The 23,268-nt window shown below is 39.3% G+C and overlaps 2 protein-coding genes across 5 annotated transcripts; one reads left to right on the top strand and one right to left on the bottom strand.

Moving 5' to 3' along the window:
• Window positions 1-687: 687 nt before the first annotated feature.
• LOC116729444 (transmembrane protein 60-like) lies at window positions 688-2,199 on the top strand. Of its 4 annotated transcripts, none has more exons than XM_032578002.1 (2): window positions 688-809; window positions 1,017-2,199. In XM_032578002.1, exon 2 carries the CDS (start codon window positions 1,128-1,130, stop codon window positions 1,617-1,619), a length of 492 nt encoding a protein of 163 aa, XP_032433893.1. In that variant the 5' UTR covers window positions 688-809; window positions 1,017-1,127; the 3' UTR covers window positions 1,620-2,199. The 4 variants fall into 4 exon arrangements, with proteins under 4 accessions (XP_032433893.1, XP_032433886.1, XP_032433901.1 ...); XM_032577995.1 differs by having other exon boundaries at window positions 714-879; XM_032578010.1 differs by having other exon boundaries at window positions 714-879; window positions 1,021-2,199.
• An 882-nt stretch (window positions 2,200-3,081) lies between these two features.
• On the bottom strand, window positions 3,082-20,292 carry LOC116729297 (lysine-specific demethylase RSBN1L-like). The gene is given in 9 exon segments (XM_032577727.1): window positions 3,082-6,562; window positions 7,720-7,831; window positions 7,957-8,124; window positions 9,429-9,571; window positions 9,700-9,837; window positions 18,448-18,630; window positions 18,632-19,110; window positions 19,380-19,505; window positions 19,760-20,292. Coding segments are annotated over 9 exon segments (3,099 nt in total). The 5' UTR covers window positions 20,250-20,292; the 3' UTR covers window positions 3,082-5,302.
• Window positions 20,293-23,268: the final 2,976 nt, after the last annotated feature.

The following is a 23,268-nucleotide window of genomic DNA, read 5'->3' on the forward strand; positions in this document are numbered from 1 at the left end:
TAATCTCACAGTAGTTTGTAGTTTGCAATAGCTAACAAAGCTATAATATCAAACACTAATCTTTGTCTGTGTAAACTGAAGTTCAAAATTACAAATTTTCTTTTTAGTTATTCTGGAATTTGACAAGTAGAGCACAATTTGTTAAACCTACCTGTCCTAAAACCGGAAGAGTTTAGTCTGATTTACTTTCAAACAGTGAGAAAAAATTTCGCTATGTAAACATAAGATTTCTATGGAAGCCCGTTTCTGCCACTATGTTAAAAAAAGATTATCTCATAATAATGAGATAGTATCTCAAAATAATGAGCTAGTATCTCAAAAATAATGAGATACTATCTCAAAATAATAGAGATAGTAATAATGAGATGGTATCCCATTATTTTGAGATAGTATCTCATTATAATGAGATAATTTATTTTATTTTTTTAAGAGTGGCGGAAACGGGCTTCCATAGATTTCAGATGTCATAGGTTCCCATTTCTTTCTTTCTTTCTTTCTTTCTTTCTTTCTTTCTTTCTTTCTTTCTTTCTTTCTTTCTTTCTTTCTTTCTTTCTTTCTTTCTTTCTAATAGTTCATTGACATTTACCATAAAAATCTTGTTAGTGTTTTCTGTGTAGTCTGATAAAAACTGATAAAGCAATTGTAAAAAAAAAATTAAAATAAAATTACAAAAATAAATCGTATACCTTTATTTTGAAAGAAGCACAGGAAACGCATCAAGTTCTTAAAACACAAACCGGAAATGTTTTTTTTTTTTAGCTTAAAGCTAACGCCAACTACGTGGTTGGTTTGCTGCTAAACGGTTAAATGTAAGTGTTTTCTTGTTAACGAGTTGGTCTTTTAAACTGTATTAATAAGGAAATAGTCCCGGTAAACTCGGTAAGCGCTCTTCCTACCACATTGTTTTAGTAACGTTGAATAGCTCTGTACTGAGTGAGCCACAGTAGCTTTATGTTCACCTGCTACTGGACTTTGGTTATTTCTTATTCATCGTTTGTGTTTTATTTCTCTGCCAGACAGAGAGTTGTCTTCCTGCTCTGGGATCACTCCGCCGCCTTCGCTGCGCTCTTCGGCCTCGTTTCCAGCCTCAGTCGGTGGATGAGCCTGGCCAGTCGCCGCCTTCCTAGATGAAGATGTCCCTGGCTCAGCGAGTCTTCCTCTCCTGGATCTTCGCCCTGGTCTTCCTCATCATGCTTGCCCTCAAGCTGGACTCCAAAATCCACTGGAACTGGTTCCTGATCTTCCTCCCCGTCTGGACCTTTGACACCATCCTCATCCTCATGCAGATCGTGGAGATGGCGGGTCGCTGCAAGCCGGACTTTGACCCCAGGGACGAGGAGAAGAGCGTGAAGAGGAGGCTGTGGTACCTGACAGCCCTGCTCCTCAAGCTGGCCTTCTGTCTGACTCTGTGCTCCCGGCTGGAGAAGCTGACGGACATCTGGGTCAGTGTGGTGTGTGTCCCACTTTGGGTCCTGCTGGGTGGAGCGCTGCTGGAACTGGGATACAGTGTATTCCACTACAGGAGGGACTTGAACGAGGGGGAGAAACCCTTACAAAACGGACACATTGTTATTTTTAAAATATATATTCACCTCTTAACTGAGGATGCACAGTTTTAGTTATTATTTTAAAATCTGCTGCTCTTCAGTTGTATGGGACTGCATCATAACAAGAGAAAACTTTGGTATAATTTTCTCTCATCAGTAGGAGTTCATTGTCATTGCCTGACTAAATTGCACTTTGCTTTAGATCTGACAACTTCACCTCAATTTCAACTTGTCTGGGACTGTTAAATTAAATCCAGCCCTCTTTTAATTTTTACTCACAATGCCGCTTTATAACAATTTTAAAGTAAAATTTAAAAAAAGAGACTTAAACTGGTTTTGAGATCCTCCATGAACATAATTTTTTCATTTTTACTGCACTGTGTCAGAGGTTTTGTGCTCTTTTGTTCTCCAAGGTGATAAAAGTCAACAGTTATGTGGATGGAATAAATATTCTTTACATGTTGGCTGTAGCTGGTAAGGACAGATTTACAAATGTATTCATAAACCTTGAACTGTATTTTGTCACATTATCACCACAGATATTGATGCATTTCATGGGGATGTAATGTGATAGAGCAGCGCAGCGAATTATGCAGAATCTTAAAGTGGAAAGGAAAAAATATATGATTCTTATTCTAAGAATAAAAATAATTGAAAGTGTGGAGTTTGTTTTTGGGCACTTGAGTAAACATTTTAGCCATTTTTCATTTCAATAGCAGCTGCCGGTGTTTTAAAATGAGGTATGTCTCTTTACTGAAATATTCAGGCCCAAATATTTATTCCCAATAACTCTGGCCAGTTTCCTTGTGTCTGACTCTCCCACCTGAGCCGTGAATCTCTGCAGCCACTCTAGAGACATCTTCACATCCTGACTGCTTCCTGATTTTTGCACGTTTCCCTCTTTATGTATGACACTCTTTTCAATTTTTTTTGTAAAAGAAAAAAGTGCCTTATGTTTGTCTTATCATTAAAATCCTTAAGAATTGAAGTTTGTAGCTGTAAAGTTAAAAAATATGAAACAGTATTTCAAGTCATTGTTATTGCAAAGTGAAACATTGGTATGATTGTGTTGCAGGATAAAGTATGAATATAAATAATTATATAACTAAATTGACCAGTCATTTATTTTAAAATGGAAAATATAACATAAACAAAGTTCTATAATTGTTTTTATGTGTACAAGGCATATCATTTTAACTATTTCATCGCTGGAAATATTCAAATATTTTATGCACACTTATCTTTTATGACTGAATCATTTTAGACAGATGTCTAAAATGATCATCTGTATAAATGATTCAGTCGTTCGGCTGAATATGAACCCAGCGGCTGGGCCAGAGTGGAGAGCTCCCTCAGGTGGAGAAGTTTAAGTGTTGAATCTGTAAGAACTGATTCAACTCAAAACGTTTCCATGTTTCACTCACATGGAGAGACAATTTAACTTGGGTTTAAAAGCAACTCCACACGTTGCCATGCTTCACCCTGAAGCATCTAATCAGTAAATTAAAACTTAGAAAAGACCCGAGACACTTCGTAACTTAGTCAACATTTAGAACCATTTATTGAGAGGTTCTGATCAGAGTATAAATCACACTACCAAGTATTATCTTAGGAAATAAAATGTATTTACAACAAAATCTTCACATACATCAGTTTGAAATAAAAACAGACAGTAAATGATATAAATAAGCTCTATGGAAAATAAAACCTGTCTTACAAAAAATATATGCAATTTCTGTATACATTTTCCTCACACCGGTGCTAATAACATCTAGACTGTACAGTTTTGGTACTTACAGTATAATTTACAGCCCTGTGTGTGTCAAACAGTCCAGTCTGAAAACAACTGACAGAATCTGATTTTGGAGTGTTATAAACAATAAAAATCCTGCCCACCAAAGCAACAGTAAGATGATTTACAGATCAGTGGAGGTCCTACCGACGTCTCCCAGTTGATGTCGCTCAGTGCCTGGCAAAAGTATTTAAAATGGTTTCCACACCGTGTCACGCTACAGCCACAAGCTTCAATGTTTTCATCGGGATCTCAGCTAATAGAGACGCAAAATATTTAACAAATAAACATAATTCATTTGAAATCGGCACCGATTCACTCTGATACCACTAAATAAAAATCCAGTACAACTAATTACCGACAGAAGTTACCTAATTAGTGGAGTTTGTAACACAACCTCATTTTAAATACATCTTCTTCACAGCAGGATGAAGACCGATGAACACAGCAGAAACATAGGAGAAAAAGTTTTGAAGAAGTTTAAAATAAAAAAAAAGTCACATTTGAAACATATCTGGACCATGACCTCCTCTATGAAGCATGATGGTGGCTCCATCATGGTGTGGGACTCAGCAGCTGGTTAGAGTTGATTCTAAGATGGCTGGAGCTAAATATGAGGGTAAGACTGTAGACCGGGGGTCTGCAACCTGAGCCTCTAAAGCTGCTAGTGGCTCTTTGGACTTTCTTAATGGCTCTAAAGAACTTTGGCTAAAAATTTAAAAGGAACCAGTTAATGTTTTTAAACGCAAATATAATAACAAATAGTGTTTATAACCATTTTTATTTCAGTTTCTTGCCGTATTTATGCACTGAATTTCCACAAAGAATGACGATAAAGTACCAGTTTTAGTTTGGTTTTCCTCGTCATTAAACTGGAATATAAATAAAATTCAGTAAATACAATTCTGGTTCTTTAAAAATGACAAGAAATTCTTAGAGTAAATGACTTTTATTTGGCTGTCTTAAGCACCAAATGCCTCTTTATGTTGTAAGAGTTGCAGACTCCTGGTGTAGCCCTAAATCTGACCGGACAGCGTGAAACCGATGTCCACTCTGAATGGGCTTACAGCTGCACCTGCAGTGAAACGTGGTTCTAAAAAGACCTGATTTAAGGGGAGATTAATATTTTACAGGTTTATTTACTAATTAGTCAACTTCTGGAGATCATTTGTTGCACAGGATTTTATTTCAGGGTATCAGACAAAGGAGAAAACAGATTTCAAAATAGTAAATCATGTAACCTCAGTTACTTTGTGTCGCTCTCTCTCTTGAAATCCCCATAAAATCCATCTAAGTTTGTGGTTGTGACATGACTAAACGTGAAACGGTTATCAAAACCTTTACTATGAAGATGATTGTTTTCAGATTGGCTTGAGTACCTAAAATAGGAGCTTTATGAGCGAAGCTAAGTAGTGCACAGGCACCGACACACGGGTCATCAAAGTGAATCGTGTTAAAGCCTCCGTACGTCTGCTGACCAACGAGTGAAGTGAACTCCTTAGCTTACATTCTCTGGCGCTGTTAAAATACTCGCAGAGCGCATCCTCGTCTCGCTGCGTCACAGCAACAACGTCTAATTTGTGGAATGGTTGCCTTTTAAAGGAAGGGTGAACCGTCAAATATTTTAACAAGGCCTTGGCATAAGTAGTACAATAAAAGCAGAAGACATGGAGACATTCATATCGAGAAGTCTTTCTGTGTTTGTGGCGTTTGTGTCCTCAGAGGCTGCTTTAGTGAGTCCTGCAGCCCCGCTGACGTCGCAGGTTTTCCCTGCAAGGAGTCCTTTACTTTTGGTCCTTTAGAGGGAACAAGTGTCCGAGCATCCGACCCAAGCTTGGAGGAAGACCCTCGGGGGTCGGTGTGAGGTTTGGGTCTGCTGTCGGATAAGGAGAGGGCAAGCGGCTGGTGAGCCTCCATGGGTTTAAAGAGATCGAACGTGAAGAGCGTCCGTGCTGGTTTGTGTTCAGGCTTCTTCCTGATCTCCTCTCTGCCGCCGTCTTTCTCCTTCTTGCCGTCCTTCTTCACCTGCAGCTGGGTGTGTTTGTGCGTCTTTCCGTCCTCCCTGCCTGGTTTCCCTGACGCGCTCGTGTCCTTGCCCTCCTTGTGGCCACTCTTCTCCTTCTTCCCATGTGTGGACTTGTGTTTGTGCGAGCCTCCGTCCTCTCTGTCCGGCCTGGACGGAGGCGCTCCCCTGTCCTTGTCGTGCTCCTTGTCTCTCTTGAAGTGGGTTTGTGTTTTGGAGTCGGCCTCTTTGGCCCACTTCTCGTCTCTCTGAGTGGACTGGCGCGGTCGGGCAGCCTTGATTTCCCTCTTTCGTCCGCTCTTCATCCTCCTTTTTCTTTATCTGCGTCAGGATCAGGGTGCCCCCGTCTCTTCCTCCTTCAGTCTTGACCTTCTCCCTCTCTCTGTCTTTTCCTCTGTCTTTTTTCTCCTTGTCCTTACTCCTGTCCTTTTCCTTCTTTTCTTTAGTCCTCTCCCTTTCGTCTCGCTCTCTTTTACCTTTATCCTTCTCTTTTTTGATCTGCGGTGTGCTGTAAGCGCTCGTCGTGTCGTCTTTAGTCTTTTCTGGCAGCGCTGGCTTTGGCTGCCGCTCTTCCTCCACATCACTTTCCTTCTTGATCTGCTGTGAGGACTTAAGGGACGCTGCGTCCTGTCCAGCGTCCTCCTGGCCCGGCAGTCTTTGATTCATCTCTGCACCGCCTTTTCTGTCCTCCTCTTGCTCTTCCACTTTAATTTCCATCGGCATGGGACTGAAGACAACCTCCTCTGATTCATTTTGGACTGAAGGCAGAAACTGTGTTCCTGGCAACACCTTCATCTCTTCTTGGCCATCTTCCTCTTCCTTGAAATGCTGCGTCAGCGTTTGAGACGGTGGCTCCTCTCGTCCCTCAATGTCCTCGTCCTCCACCTTCCTCACCGTCTGTACTGCAAAGTCACACTTGTTGCCCTCTTCCTCCGCGTCTTCCTCCTGTTTGATTCTATGCCGCGCTTCGCTTAGTGAAAACCTCTCCTCCTCTTCCTCCTCCTTCCTCTCCTCCTGTTGGTGGTACTGTTTGAGTCGGATGTGCCAGGCCAGGCTGCAGACGGCCGAGACGGTCTTGAACTGGTGGACGACTCCTCTGGGGATGAAGTAGATGTCGTCGTGGTAGAGCTGGATGCGAGCGTATCGGATCCCTTCCCTCCTCAGCTGGTTCAGCTTGGCGTCGTCTATCCACTGGACGCACTGGAGACACGGAGACAAGAGGACACAGCGCTTAGCTAGCTCTAGTTACTCTAATTGAAAAAATTATTTTAGAAACAAAACAAAACCCCACAGAACAAATTTGTTGTTCTTTTTCTTTCTCTTTAATTCAGACATTTTCTTCCTACTTTGACGTTAATGCAACTTTTGACTATCTGGTGGTGTTTATTTACTAGATACTTTGATTTTGGCAAAAAACATTAATTCTACCAATATTGACTAAATTAATTATGTTAAAACATTTCCAGACCCCAAATTTCATATTTTTGGTAGATTGTTCCACAGTGGGAGAGGATAAGGGAAAAAAAAGGGAGGATACAAGGAGTGATAGAAGGACTAAAGTACAAAAGAAAGTAAGCGAATAGAAGGACGTATTAAAGAAAGAAAGGAAATACAAGAATAAAGTTCGAAAGGATGGAAATAAGAACAAAAGGAAGCACACAAAAGTGTGTGAGTGGAAATGATAGAAGGGGGGACAGAGGGAAAAAGGAATAAACACAAAAAGAACAACTGAAAGGAAAAAAATACAAGAAAGAAATGAATAAAGGAGTGACAAAAGGTAGGACTGAACGAATGTCGAGGAGGAGAAGTACAGAAGGAGGGAAGGAAAATAGGAAAGAAATGAGGAAAGGATGTATGAGTGAAAGGAAGGAGGAAGAAAAGCAAAAATACTTCTTTCTTTTGGATTTGGGACAAAAGTTGGGAAATACTTTTCATTTTCAGTTTTCTTATTCTTTTCCAATTATATGAAATTCCAAAATAATTTCCAGACTGTTTCAAACTCTAAACATCAACAGATTACAGAATTTCTGCCCACAAGAACAGTGAGTAAATTAAAATCAGAATTTGTTTCCTCTAAACTGGCTTCACGGTTGTTAAATATGCATTTTACTTCACCATTAATTTGTCTATTGTCTGCAATAAAAACACTTTTAGACTAAAAACAATCTGGGCAGCTCCTCATTTGTTGGCAAGTTGAGTTAATAGTCAGCGGATTAGCATATAATTTACATTACACACAGTAACCAGATTTACTGCCAGCATGGAAATAATTAGTGGGGCAGTAAAGGAAGAAGAAACGAGAATTTACACGAATCGCACGCTGCTGGAAAGCTTAAAGAAAGAAACGCCCGTCCCACCTGCGACAGCGGCGGCTCATGGAGGTCCAGCTGCAGCCTCATGACCACGTCTGGGAAATCTCCGGCGTGGAAACACACAACGTCTTTGGTGATCCGGGCGGGAGTGTCGCTGCTGTGAATCAACACAACGGGTTTTTAAAGAACAAGCCTGAGTAAACCACCGGCTGGGCAGCTTCAGACCTCCCAGCATGCACTGCGGGAGGATCTGGAGAAGCGAAACGGATCCTCTGCACTCACTCCTCTCCGCAGCGGACGGCCTTCAGCACGCCGACAGCGGCCGTGGTCTGTCGCTCGAAGCCCTGACCGATGTGATCGGCGTGGGCTCTGGTCCGGTCCTCGAACAGCATCTCTCTGGGCTCGCTGGCTCTGGGCAGGTACTGCAGGTTCTTGATCTCGTTGGTGGACCTGCAACACATCCAGTTCACAGCCGTCATGGTTTACAGAGGAGGCGAACTCAGCAAGTGCAGTAAAAAGGTATTTAAATGGGGTTTTGTTCTTCGTAAAAGCATTCACACCTCCTGAGCTTTTTCTGTTTTATTTCAGGCGCTAATAACTGACTTCAATGTGATTTACTGGGATTATTTATGATAGACCAACAAAGTGGCGCATGCTTAAAAACAGGAAGGAAATTGATGCATTTTTCTCACTTCTTTACTAGAATGCCTCTGAAAACTAGTTGATTAATTCTGATAAATCACATTTTCATCAAGCAATATAATCCAAGTTTTTCCAATTCCAGTAAATTCTAGTTTAACTGTGATAGAAGGATACCAGGATGTTCAAAGTGTGGCGCAGGGGCCATTTGTGGTCCATTATGATACAAATTTCTGACTGATGCAGATAGAGATGTTTTGTGACCCACAAATTAAAATCTTCTGACAAAAATGTTAGAAACAACACAAAGTATAGTCATCTTTTAGTAACCAAATTTTATGCTTTCTTTTTCATTTCATAGTAGATAGAAACACCTCTATCCATTGACTTACACACTAAAGAAACTTTAGTGAACCCCAGATCTGCTTTTAATTACATTGTTAAAATTCTGTTAAATTCAGGAAGTGTTTTCAAATAAAGAAGGACATAAATCATGTTTTTATTTCTGAGAATAGACTAAATCATATTCTTTAATCGGCCATAAATTAAATTAGTGAAATGGGTGACTTTCTTTCAGCAAGGAAAACATGCAAAACCCTTTTAAAGTTTTGGATCTACAATGATTTACACATTTGCTTTCTACAAAAAAATCCGACTCTTACCTGTTTAATTAAAATATTTCATGTTTAGTTTACTGTTAGGCAGGAAAAAGCATTCTGAATAAAACTTTTTGAGATTTTAGTTTTGAGAAACTAAGAATACTCATAGTTTATACTCATAGGCCCATGAAAACTCTCCAGTTCATAAATTTGTTACATAACTGTTACATAATGTTCTGGCATCCCAGAAGTACAAGATTTGTATTATTCAAAAGTAACTAAATTAATTAAATAGTTATTAAATATAATAAATGATGATGTATGTCAGTTTCTAGCTAGGATGCTTGAATGTTGAATGGCTTTAATTTCACATCCAGTCATATAGAACCAGATGTAGCTACATCCAAAACGGCCTAAAGCAAGTAAACATCACACTCGTCTAAATCATGTGACATTTCTGCTTTTTACAGTGCAGCATGTCTGACATGAGAATGTGGTGAAGGAATAGAAATTCACCTTTTCCTTTTGAAGGGGGATTTCGGCATGTCCGCCATGGGGATCATCTGTTCCCCGGGTCGGACCCACATGATGGGGCCGTCGTCGCTCTCGGTCGGGCTCTGCAGCCGCAGACTGGAGAAGCTTCCCCACGGCAGAGTTCGCTGCACAAACACAGGGCGGGAAACTTCAGTTTACGTAACTCAAGAACACACACACACACAGAGGAAGGTCGAACAGATGTTGACACGCCGCTGGTGCGGACATTTTGCAGCTATAGGAGAGCACTGACCACCAGGAAAGGAGACTCCTCCAGCATGCTGAGGAACTCTGGGAAGTAGTCGCCGACCTCTTCGTCCACGGCTCCGACCAGACTGACCTGCCGCATGGCGCCGGCACGATACGTTCCCCGGGAATACGTCCTCTTCACCTGGAGGAGGGGACACAAATCAGCCCCCAGCTCACATCACGGCACATTTCCACAGCTAGAGAAACACGGCAGATGGCCGTTTCACTGTTTGCTCTTCACTGCGCACTCAGAAAACCTCAACCTTCAGCGCTTATTGAGAAACGGAAATGTCAGGAGCAAAGCAAATAAAAGCCAAGCTGCTGGGACTCAGAGAAATGTGATGGAGGAATAGAAAATCATTCAGACAGTTTCAAATCTACAACTCTAATTAAGTCACACAAGAACAAAGCATTTAGATCCACAGGCCAAGCTCAAGGCTGACAGCAACCATCATCGTTACAGCTTATATTTATATGTATCCTCTATTGTTGTAATGATAAATTCTAATTAGTGATGTTTTAAAAAACCTCAAAACTGTCTGTTTTGTTAGTTTTACTATTTTGTTCATTGAGAGCATCAATAAATATTAATAAATTTGAAAATATGATCAAATACAAAGCAGTTTATTGATACAAATCACACTCCTTCATGTGACTGGTGTCCTAAAGGAGCTCATTACAAAGGTGAATGTTTTCTGGAGATGTGTGCTGTGCTGCTGTGACACACAGTGAGTTACTTAAAACAGATTTAATAAATAGTTTTTATCATCGGTTTTATTATAACAATATTATATTTAAGTCTATATCATCCTGCAATCCAGTGTAAAATAAAACTCTGGAAAACATTAAGAGGAAATCTCATGGTTATTCCACCAAATATTGATTTCTGAACTCGTCCTGGGTTAAAACAGTAGTATTGTTGTTTCTAAATTAATATGAATTTGTTTTCTTTGCATTGTTCGAGTTCTCAATGCACTGCATCTTTTTCGTTATTTTGACTATTTTTAATTTTTTGCTAATAAATACTAAATCTTTTCTTGGCATTTCAGAGACATGTCAGTAGTTCATAGAATAAAAGAACAACGTTCATTTTACTCAAACATATAAAGATAAAAAGTAAAATCAGATAAACTGATCATTTTATGTGTTCTCTTAAATTTTTCCACAGCAGTAATTAATACACTAATTTTACTTTCTTCAACCTTTTAGAGAAAGGCACAAACAAAACAGCACAAGTATGGATATGTGGAGACAAAAGTTAGGAAATTGAATGATAAATGATCGAAAATGTTTAAATATTGTTAAATGTTAATATATAAACTTATTGGATTCAAAAAATACAATCCAAATATTTAAAAATAGCTCTGTCAACAATTATTTAGATATATGAAAAGTGAAATGGCTCTATAGCGAACATTAAGTTCAACATCTGAGTGAAAGTATTGGTGTCAGTGAACCATCGTTGACTAAAAATCATAAAATTATATTTCAAACTTCTAATATCTTCACGTTAGTGAGTCCAACTTGTTGCATGCAGCCACACATCCTGGCCCGCTCTGGTCCGGTTCGGCCGTGTTCACTAACACATGAGCAGGAGCAAACGGCTTGGCTCAAGGCGTTCGGTGCAGAGCTCGTCCAGAACCAGAACAGACGGGACAGATGCAGAGCACTGCCTCCGAACTCACAGCTGTGCTTTTTTCCCGCTGTTGCTGCAGAAATTATCATAAAAGCGGAGCAGAATGTTTTCTCTAAGGAAAACACCCCGGAGGTTCGGATGCCGCTCTTTTATTGATCGCGTTTTTATCTTGGAAGAGAAAACATCCGGGAGGGAAGCCGCTGCTCTTGTGGCGCGGCGTGACGTCAGGAGAAGGCGGTTGCTTCGGTGATGTGCGTTTAAGTTGACGCTGGCCTGTTCAGACCTGACATTAACACGTCGCACCGTCTGATCTGGTTTTAAGTGAACAGTAAATTACATCGTAATTGAAAAGATTGCAGCTACCTGATCTGAATGTAAATGCAGCCGCGTCACGGTGAGAAGTGGAGACAGCAGGCGGCTCTGCTGGCTAACGTGAACCAGACCCGTTTCTGATAAACATGATCAGATTTATTACTGTTGTATTTTTAGTTTTAAAGTATTTAACTACAAGACTATTAATAATAATAAGAAGAAGCATAATAGATACAGTAAAGTCTTCTGTACCTACCCTGCTAACTGCTTGCCTCATATTTGTGATGACATTTTTTTTGTTTTTATGGCAAAAGTATCATCAGAACCACAAACTTGTGCTTCTGGTTATTTAAAGATAAACCTTTTAAATGGACCTGTTTCTGTTTCCAATAACGTGTTCCACATCTGAATCCAAGGAACTTCTACTAAAGCACATCTTGTCCACCAGTTTGCTACTTAAAAGGTGGGGTATTATGTAAAACTGACTTTTTTTTGCAATTTACATCATGTTCTGATGTTATTCCCTCATCAAAAACATACCTGAAGTGTTGCTGTGACTCTTTCAGGCTTGTTTGAGAAATCCTTTAATCTCCCGTGGCAACCTGCTCTGGGCGACTAAACGTTTGCTCTCACAAATGCCACTTTTTCCACATATCTCCTCTTTTAAGCTGCAGTCACCAAGCCAAGCTCACCAAGCCCGCTAACTCCTACAGACTAGCGGCAGCAGCTATCACCAAACACCTGGTGGAATAGAGTCTGCTAAGCTCATCATAGGAACCACTACTCTGTGAAATTCCTGTTGTAAATGGAGGCTGTAAACGGATTAAATGTTGTGATGATGTGCTGATAGCGGCAGGAGCTTCTTAAAGAGACAGGCTCAATTTCAAGGAGTCGTACAACTGAAGACAACCCAGTGTTAAGAAGCAATGAGTTTTTCTCTAACCTTAGTTCTACCATGTGTAAATGAACGTTTTGTGTGTGTGGTTGAAATGTTTGTTATCTTGTGGGGGTGTTTTTTATGGCAGACATCTTGGGACCCTGCTAAAATGGATTCCCACCTCAAACCCAACTGGAGTTTGATGGGCTGCAGTTTAAAGTAGTTAAAAGAATAAAATGTTTTACAAATTGTGCATTTGCATATGTAAAATATCAGCCTTATATTTTATTACTGATAAAATACTAGTGTTTACTCCGTGTATGGGAAAGTTAACTTTTTTCCCCTTTTTCTCCCACTCTGGAAGGCTGAGGTGATTGGCCGATGTAAATTGAGAAGGCGGGGTTTAATCAGTATGGCGGTGAACTGCTGGATGTAGCAGCAGGACTGATGGCTGCCATTTTTTTAATCTGCTGTGTTGCACCAGACAATCAACTTTGTTGCTGTACAGCCAAGATTGACAGTTCGTTTACCACACCTCTCAGAATAACACCTAGTTTCTTGAGTGTGCTATAAAATGGCATCAACATGGCTGGAAAATACATAATACTGCTCCTTTAATCTTTTGTTTTTATCTACATGGCTGCTGGCTCACCATATGTTTTATGGGCTTTGCACTAATAACGACAATAACAATGCCATTAATTTGCTGTTTTTAAAGAGAATACTTTCCTTTTAATTTTCCTAAAGCACAAAAAATGTATTTTTTTTCTCAGCAGTATTAAGTTTGACAACAACCAGCTGTCAAACTTAATACTTAATTTAATTGTGAAGCATGTCTGCACTGAAGGAAAACTAATTTATAGTCAAATATTAGCTGGATTGAGTCTAATCTGTGGTGTTTCACTTTACTTTCAGTCTTGATCTGAAGTTTAAAAGTTAAACTCAACTGACGATCTCTTCCATTGTTTCACTTTCGCCGTCTCGCCCAAATACAGCCAAGCAAAAACAAGAACCTGAACAGTATTATGTCACACTAGGTTATTGTTTCAATGCGGTTAATCTGCTTTAGAGAACATTAACACTGGAAAGCAGAAATATAATACAAAAATAAAGTGGCAATGCATGTTGAATGAGAGACCCAGCCAGTGTTGAGCAACAGCTAAATGATTTCTACCCTGAGGTCAATTATAAAGCAAAGCATAGCAATAAACACAACAAAAAGTGCCAAAACGCTCTTTGCAATGAGAGAGTGAACCTGCTGCAGCCTGAAAAGATAAAAAAAAACCTGAACAAATCTGGCATTCAGTGACATAATATGAAGCACCAAAAATAAAAATCATACAACGTGAGAGAAGGAAGTACTACACTAATTTTGGTTCTGGAAATGCTTTGTTCTTACCTTCTTGTTACTTTCATGTTAACCAATGAACAGAAACAGCCTGAATAAAGCAGTCAAACACACTCAATCGTCACATGTCGACTGTAAAGCTCCGAAGCGGTGAGCGTTAAAGACCCCCTGCCTCTGCAGCACACCTTGACTATTAAGTCAAGCAGTGCAATCCTGAGCCCATAACTACTGCGTGCATGCAGTAGAAACGGATACAATGAGTGAGTCTGAGAGCTGCCATGAATTAATTCAGTCACTTAACTAAAGAGGCTTTTAGAGCTGCTGCTTCACTATATGCTAATCTGCAAAACTGTACATCTGCAGTCTGCATCATCAAGTGAAATTAGTCAATAAAAAACAAATGGATATATTGTGAAATCTCAACACATTGACTGCATATACTGAGAGGACTGAAAGTGAAGTGGGACTTCACCCCTGCAGGAAAACATGACATTACAGAGTTACTGTTGTTAAACATTAAGCAAAGCTCCTAACATATCACAGCTTAGCTCCATCGAAGTTGTATATTCCAAACACTGTACCGTCATCATAATTGCAGTTTGAAATATTGTGCAGATATTTTCAGTGTCTTGAAATATTTTTTTCTCACAGCTAAGAGAATTTGGCATAGATGCATAAAATCTTTCTGTGACCTAAATCCGTTTGTTTAACTGCTGAAGCGTGTTGAAACGAGGCTTAAACTCAAAGCATGTGACAAACTCGAGCTTCCATTTTTAGTGGCTCAGCACCATTTGTCACCCAGCGAGGCGATCTGCGCACCAGGTAGGTTTGCTCCTCTCGTTCTCATCCGTCATAATGTGAACTCCCTCTATGGCCTTTATCATCCTCTAACATTGTCAGAAGTGAGAATCCTCTACCTTGAAATGCTACAGGGTCCACATATAATTAGTGGTTGTTTAGTCAAGACCACCCAACCTGAGTCAAGACCAGAACCAGGGCGTACCAACCCAAAATCTGAGTTTACCCAACCAAAGGGAGACCATATTCAAGACTGTTGTTGTAGTGTTAACCTGAAAGTTGTAAATCCTCCTGCTGCAGCTCATTATAAACCCTTATCAAGGGACCTGTTAGCACTGGTGAGCCAGTAGGGGGCGCTGCCAACATTTAATCTAAACCTGCATGCCTCTATTGTCCAATAAATCTAACAACATGGTGACAGGTTAAACAGACAAACCAGATAACATTAAAGAGCAGCCAGCTAAATGTTAAATTTAGACAAAAAATGGTTCTAAATTATGAATAAAGTAAGTAACTCTGCAAAATATGTTAAAATCCTGTTAGTACTTCAAAAAGCAGCCAGTTTTGATTGCTCTAGATTAAAGATTGGTCAGTCAGAAGCTGTGATTTTTTCTGTCCCAACCAATGAAAGTCATATGTAAGGTCTAGCAGTCCATGCAGGCAACAGTCTTCAGTGTGGAAGTCACTGAAGAAAGAGGAGTCAAAGTTAAACATGTTCTGAATTAGTGAGATATCTTCAAATTAAGTCCAAGGAAGAACAGGGAAGTAAGTGTCTGTTCATTCAGGAAATTACTTATTAAATTCTCACTCTCTAAGTAGCAGGAAGACAAAAGATATTACAGCACAGATACTTTGTTCAATAAAGTAACAATTTAATTTTATCAGAAAACGCTGGATTAGGAAATGTTGGCAGCTTTCCTCTACATAGAAAACATGCACAGACTGATAATTGCGCTAATCAATAATATAATCTGTGAAAGGCAGTTCAAAAAACGTCCCATGTTACCATGCTGCTGGAATAACATTGATATTTTAATTAAAAACTATTTTAATAGCAACACAGTCACTTTAAAGATCCTGTATAGTTGCTTATCTTCACATTAAATTTAAAGATCTGGTATTGTGTGCAAATAATAGGGAAAGGAGTTATGTTTCATCCGTTAGGTGGATTTATTTATACAAATATTTATTCCCCAAACCCTAGAGGATTTTAAAACATACTAGATTTACAGTGATGTGACCGGTGCATAGAGAAACAGCACTGATCACTGATCACTGTCTTTGACAGTCACCTGGTCAACTGTAGGAGTAAATTGTTTAATTTTTCAGTAAAACAGCTCTAAAATTATTCATACACCTAGCAGGTTTAGATTTAAAGTAATATTTTGATTTTACCAACATGTTTCTTCTGACTGGATGTAATATTAATGTTTTGGAGTGGTCCAGTCCTAATAGAGATACAGAATCAGTGAAGACTTCCTACCGCAAAGCTTGGAGCTCATGACTAAGTTTAAATCCTAAAAATACCAGGAGGAAACACATAAGATTGACGATTTTTGCACTGATTATTCAGAAGAGTGCAAACAAGTTTAAGAAATGCTTCTTTTTTCCAACAATATGTACAAAAAATTATTTTCTATTTTGTAAAATTGACACTTATTGTCCATTATACTATTATCATTTGATATATGTCTGTAGCGTCGTGAATAATTTGGGGGAAAGATGGTTAAAGTTACATTTTATAAAATATTTTGTAGGTTCTCACTTATTTTAAACTTAAAGAGAAATCAGAGTCAGATAAAATAGGTATAGACAAAATCTCTCTGTGCATCTCTTAATCCAGGCAGTTAGTTGGGATTTTGGTGGTTCAAATTCCATTATTGCTCATTGAAAATGTCAGCGGTTAAAAACATAATAATCACAGATCAGCCTGCATGTTTTCTCTGACTGGTGAAAGATTTACTCTCCATTGAAGAGATAAAGTCCTTCTCCAGCTGACAGCTAAAGAAAACACCCAGTAAATCGCAGCACAAAAACAACCCAACCCACCCAACAACCAATCATAGAGCACGCCCCAAATAGAGCCACCAATCACTGCAGAGCATCCATCCCACTGAATCTTCAGAAGATTTTACATTTTAATCTTTGACAACTTCAACACAAACAAAAGTTTTTAATAGTGACACAAAAAATCAAGAATTAAATTCCAGATTTCTGATGTCAAACTGAGCTGATGAACAAAATATTTTTCTCCTAATGATTATTTAACACCTCAGTATTAAACTACTGTATATCTGCCTTACATTTCAGCGACGTAGGGGAACAATCTTATATAAACGATGCTTTGCCTCTTCATATATTTAACACTGGTTAGCCACAGCAATCACCAGCTAAGCCTAACTAACACACTGGAGTGTTTTACGTGGCTACAGCATTTATATAACTGCAACAATACTGCAGCATTATTCCTGTCATATTAACTAATTTATCTGGATGATAAATTGTCCTGAACATTATTCCGACAAACAATAATATTGTCATTTTGGGACCACTTTCAGCTGGTATGATATTATTAATGGCACATTAATGTAAGTGCATCCTCTCAAAAATCAAAGAACATTTAACACTGCAACTGGAAAACATTTAAAATATCCAAAATAAATAAACAAAACAATAATAATTAAAACAGATTATGAAGTCTCCGTAACCTAAAATTGCATTTAAAAATATAACCATTTAACTGAGGCAAGGAAAAAAGGCAAATGTGCCAGATAGGACTTTTGTAAAACAAAAAATAAAAAAAGGAAAAACTAAGTACTTCATACAGGTTGTTAAATGTTTGCAGCATTTTTCAAAGTGAAATGGGAGCATCTCTTTACCGACTGTTGTCAAAATAGAAAGTAACAGGCTCGTTTTAATTCATCATACAATTAATTGAGTCATTGCTTAGCCTGTCACAACTGTATAATAACATTTATTAATCTTATGCGACACGATGAAGATCCTCTGTCTGCGCTGAAGAAGACTCATCCAACTCGGCATGCTGAATGCTTGAAACTGAAACTGTTTACTTGTCTTTCAGCTGAATTCAGGTAAGTATCTGACCTCTTGTCTGTAGACAAGCAGCACTGACATTTCCTTCCCAGATGATCAGTTGATTGGTAAATACACAACAAAATACTGGTGTAATACCAAAGCTGACGAATCCCCAGCAAGATGCAGCAGAACACTGAACTCCATACCCTTGACTCCATGATACGTGCATTATTAAAAACATGACCACACAAAATGTGACGCACACACCTTAAAGACCTGACAGGACTTGATGTTCTACAAAATCGCCTTCATTTTCTCACAGTTAAACCTCCAACAAGCTTTCAATAGCAAGACACAAACTATCTGACAGTAACTTAATAGTCACAGTGATAAATAAACGGAAAACTCACAGCTTTTTATGGACAAACAGAAAAGTTACCACAAACATTTCTACATTAACACAGTCATCCAGATATGGGCCGTCTCTTTCATGACTTTTTCAAACCACACAACATCAGAGCTTTCAGCCTTACAAGACTACCTGAAAACTGACACGCTTTGAACACACAAGAAAAGACTGGAGATGTTGCGGCGCAGCTTGAAAGGATCCACCGAGTCTGGACACAAACTATGAGGTGTGTCGTTTCAGGATGTGACAACTGAGCTGCTCACAAACTACCAAGAGACTTCGAAGTAGCAAAACATCCCGGTCTTTATCTGACGCAGTTCAGAAACCCATCCTCACCTGAGAGTGAAAGGTAGCCATGGTTGTCGTCTCGATGTCCTTCTTTCCGAGCACTTCCATCTTCACTGTGGCATTGGGAAACTTGTAGGAGAAGTAGTCCAGGAAGTCTGGGAGGTAGGAAGCCGCTCCGTGGATGATTCCCATCACAAAGCGCGCGGCCTGAGCTCCATCCTCGCTGAACTGACAGGCTCACGAACTCCTCTGCAAAGCGCTGCATCTCTGCTGGAGACAGACAGGAGAGCTCCTCGGTGTAGGCGTGCACCACAGAGGCGCCTCCGTTGGCCTGCTGCTCGATGTGGATCAGATGGCTGAACTCCAGCCCGGGAAGGCCCGCCGTGGCTGTGCAGCCGTAGCTGAGCCTGTCCCTGACCATGGAGGACATGGTGGCAGAAGCACCAGCAGCAGGATCCTGGAAGTGTTGTGGTATTGTAGTGCTGTGGATCAGACCACTGCTGCTGCTGTCCCCATTGATCCGGCCGAGGAACTCCGGCAGACCCAGAGTCACCCCTGAGCACACAGTCTGGCAGGATCGGTGGTACATTTTGGGCCGGCTGTGCCGCTCCTTCACCCACTCGCTGTCTTTGTGCTTCTTTTTCTTCTTCTTCTTGAGTTTCTTAAGCAGCAGCTCTTCCTCTGAACCAACGCTCAGCACCTCTTTAGACTCTGTGATCAAAACAAGAATCATTTACACCAAATGCACAGTATTGTGAATTATGATTTTCGATCCACTATGACTTCAAGATATACAGCTGTTACACTTGAGGTCATGTGTTTGTCTTAACTTCCAATATCATTTTGCATAAGATGTCAGGACAACCAGAACCAAACCTGCTTTAAATTGACTTAAATTCCTAAGTCAATTTAAAGAGTACAATTACACCATTATCTCTGCCTGATAATAAAGTTATTTCAAATTCTGAATAAATTCCTACCTTTCTGAGGGGACATCACCTCTCCGTTTTCTCTCACAATGTCATGCACAGGTGGTAGTTTGTGTTTTTTCCACTCCTTGTTCTTTTCCTTCTTCTTCTGCCTGTCTTTCTCCTTCCCACTGTGATCTACGGAGAAGAAAAGGTGAACTGAAACATTGTTGTGTCCCAACTGTGGCAAATAATTCAAGGAGAAACATTTCCACGTGTATGCACACACCATATGGGCCTAATAAAAACAGAGGCCTAATGTGCGGCAAAATGTCGAATAACTCAACAAAACATTCAACGGATGGATTTGTGGATAAACTGGGTTCATTTTAGTGTAAAGCAGCAAACTGTGGTGTTGTGGGAAGCAGCCTGGCCGTGCCGTGCTGTCCTACCTCTCTGCAGCGTTTTCACGTCGCCGTTCTCCGTCTTTGTATGGCAGCTAGCGGGGCTCACTCTCTCCACCGAGGCGGCGGAGCTCCGCGGGGCTTCGCTGCTCCTCTCCTTCTCCTTGTGTCGCTTCTCCTTCGCCTTTTTCACTTTGGGAGGCGAGGCCAGGAAGTTGCTGATTTTGAAGATTTTCCGGACCGGGGTAGTCGGCATCGCGGAGGCGGTGGAGTGGCTCGCCTTGGCCGGGCCGAAACTCCATTTCGCTGGGCTTCCACAACTCTGCTTCCCGTTGTGTTTTTCCCCTGCGCACACCTCTCCGTTCAGTTTCCTGTGCTTCAGGCCCTTCTCCTCCACCCTGACCTTCTTCGGGGTGGGTGGGAAAATGTCGCTGGAAGACTGCGGACGGCTCTCGGGCGGTCGTTTGGCCAGTAGGGGTTTCGGGGAATTTGTTTTGCTGTTCGCAGCGAAATGCATGGAGTCCACGGACTCGGCCATCTTGGAAGTTTCTATTTTTTACGGTCAGACGTAACTGGTGCGTGAGAGACAGGCCGAGGGCGGGGCTTAGCCTGTTACGTATGACGTGCAAAAGGAGAAAAGATGGGTGGATAGGGTATGGGAGGAGTTCCCCAATCATATTTTTAATCTGGTGGGTGGACTCAAATTTCTTTTATATTAAAATATGATTATATGCTATTAAATTATCCAGGCTTCATTAAGCTTAGAAAACTGCTTAAAGCGCAACTTTTCTTGAACTACACATGGAGCAATGGGAACATTCTGCATAAAAATAAGTCACTTTATTAAAAGGACTGGAAGGCAAAGACGATAGTACTTGTTTAAAGGGAGGTTGTTTTGCAAAATCGACTTTTCAAACTTCCCTCATCAAAAATAAAGCTGCAGTCTCCAGCTGAGCTTCCATCACACAGAGCCTCCATCTCCCATGCCTAACCCACTCTGCTCCTCCAGACTAGCGACAGCAGCAATCAGCAAACACTTGGTAGTACTGCTCATCTGCTGAGCATATCATGTGAACTACATATCAGTCCAACACTCCTAGGAATGGTTGTAAATGGCATAATGGAGAAATGTTGTTGTGATGTTGTGCTGAAGGTTGAGTGTTGGAAAAAGGGGATCTTCTTAAGGAGTCATAGGCCAATTTCCAGGCTTCAAATTATAAAGTCAAATTTCTTTTAAGTTATGTTTGATACATATTATACACTGCACCTTTATAAGAACTGAAGGTAACATAGTTTCTTCATTGTGATATGAAATGGCACTGTGTCCCTGGAAAATATATAATATCTCTATAATATATCTAATACACTATATAGGGTGGATGGCACTCAAAAGACATGTTTCAAAAAAATTTATTAGAACGTGTCTACAGAGGATTACTTTACCTTATGGGAGATATTTCTATATTCAGAGAAGTTAACTGGGGCGGATTTGGTTAAATGGAGAGAAATTTGCATAGCAAATAAAGTCAAAGAGGTTCACTGTAAAAGGTTAACTATTGGACAATCGATTCAGTTGATTGTCCAACTGTCAATCAACTGAATTGATTAATGTCCATTAATAAGGACTTTAATGCTTTGATGATAAGGGCATGGATAAACTTCTATTAGATTGTAAACTAGATTTTACTTTTGGTTCTAAAGTAATTCACACAAATCTGACAACTTTGTCTTGTTGTTTAGAGCATTTCCTGTTTACTTTATTGCTGAAGAAAAAGTTTCTTCAACATTCCTCTTGTCAATGTTAGTAAACATTGACAAGAGGAAGTGGTCAAACTCCAAGCCAAATATAATCCACTTTTGCAACAAACTTAATACATAAACAATTAAGGGTCTTGAGAACAACAACAACAACAACCAAAAACATTAAACAAAAAACAAATAAAAAACCTTTAACCAGACAAAATCCCACTTTTGCATTTCTTTTTACAGCAGAAATCCTGGAATTTTGTTTATTGAAGTGAAGGCCTGATAAAGTTTTGAAATGCTTTTGGAATTGACATAATCAGCCGATTGCAGCATTAACACATTGAGCACATTGACACACACAGGAAATTCTTACTCATTTTTATGTTTTGCAGTGTTTTAATGGTCTAAGATCAGTTCTTTATTTCAAAGACACATGTGCAACAAATTTGTTTTGTTCCGCAGGAACATTTAAAAACAAAATTTGTTTTGCTTTCAAATGTTCCTTTAAAAATGTTTTGTATGAACATTTATACAAAACAGATGCCATTAATTTCTGAACCATTTTTGTTTTTCAAATACCAGCACACAGAACTGAAATAAAATAAGTGCAACAGGCGTTTCCACCATATATAGTAGAACATCTAGTTCATTTTGCCTTCCAGATTTAATAATATAACATTTTACAATGACTAAGCATCATCTTATTTAACTTTGTCACTTCCAATTATCTCATTCTATATATGAAGCTGCATTTAGAAGCAAAAATGTAAACGGAATTATTATTTAACAATACTTATGGAGTCTTTTATGGAGATTTTAATGTGTATATCAAAATCTTAATGAATTCTTCTGAATTATTTTTAAATGTAACTTTGCACAGTCATTCAGTGTTTCATTCTCTGTCTCATTTTATTATTTATATTTTTGTAAATATAATATTTTTCCTTTCCGCACTCTTTGGTAAGTGTTATTTTCACATCAGCCGCTAGATGGCAGTAAATTAATGGAAATTAAATGTGAAGTATTTAAATTTCCCTCACGGACACGCAACACTTTATCTAGTTTACGAATTAAAGTGGAACATAGCTGTGCACAACATCACCTGGTAAGCTGTTGTATTGTAATTACATCTACTTTTACCATTTTGTGAAGAATTTTCTAAAAACTTAATGGTTGCCAGTTGATGCGTGTAATTATTAGATGAAAGTTATCTTAATGTTATGACACTAAAAACGAATCCAACAAAAATGTGGAAAAATTTAGCTAAAACCTTTAGTCACATATTCCTCTATTCCTCCTCTTCAACTTCAATGTGCTGCTCATCTGGATCCGCACCCATAAATTTAGAGGTCTTAACCTACTGGGGAGATTGGAAAGGCAGTGTACACAGTGTTTAAGAGACTTACTCTAAAATCAGATTTGTTTATTTCCTCTGACTCATACTGTTCATTTGGCGAGAGCTGGACTGCACTCTGTCTCTTAAAAAGGTTTCCACAGAGATGAGGACAATCTGCTGGACATAATAAAGTGAGGGTCGTTTATAGTTCTCTTAACACAAACAACACCTACAGACGTAGTGGAAAACATTCATAAAAAAAATGCACGTTAACACAAGTCTGATGTAGTTGTAGTCAAATATTCTCACAAGTTGAGGATACGTTATTTTATTCATTACAATTTAAAGAGCCTTTTCATACATGAGCAATTTGGTTTATTACGATTAAAATGATAAAAAAAATTGTAAAATAAATTTTATATTGAGTTTCAAAAGAAAAGAAATTGTAGTAAAACTAAAACAAGCATCTAAAATA

The sequence above is a fragment of the Xiphophorus hellerii genome, chromosome 2 (genome assembly GCF_003331165.1).
Source record: "Xiphophorus hellerii strain 12219 chromosome 2, Xiphophorus_hellerii-4.1, whole genome shotgun sequence".
Classification (NCBI taxonomy): domain Eukaryota; kingdom Metazoa; phylum Chordata; class Actinopteri; order Cyprinodontiformes; family Poeciliidae; genus Xiphophorus; species Xiphophorus hellerii.

Coding starts and splice junctions, on each gene's coding strand:
- LOC116729444 (XM_032578002.1), top strand. CDS start 1,128: ATGAAGATGTCCCTGGCTCAGCGAGTCTTCCTCTCCTGGATCTTCGCC.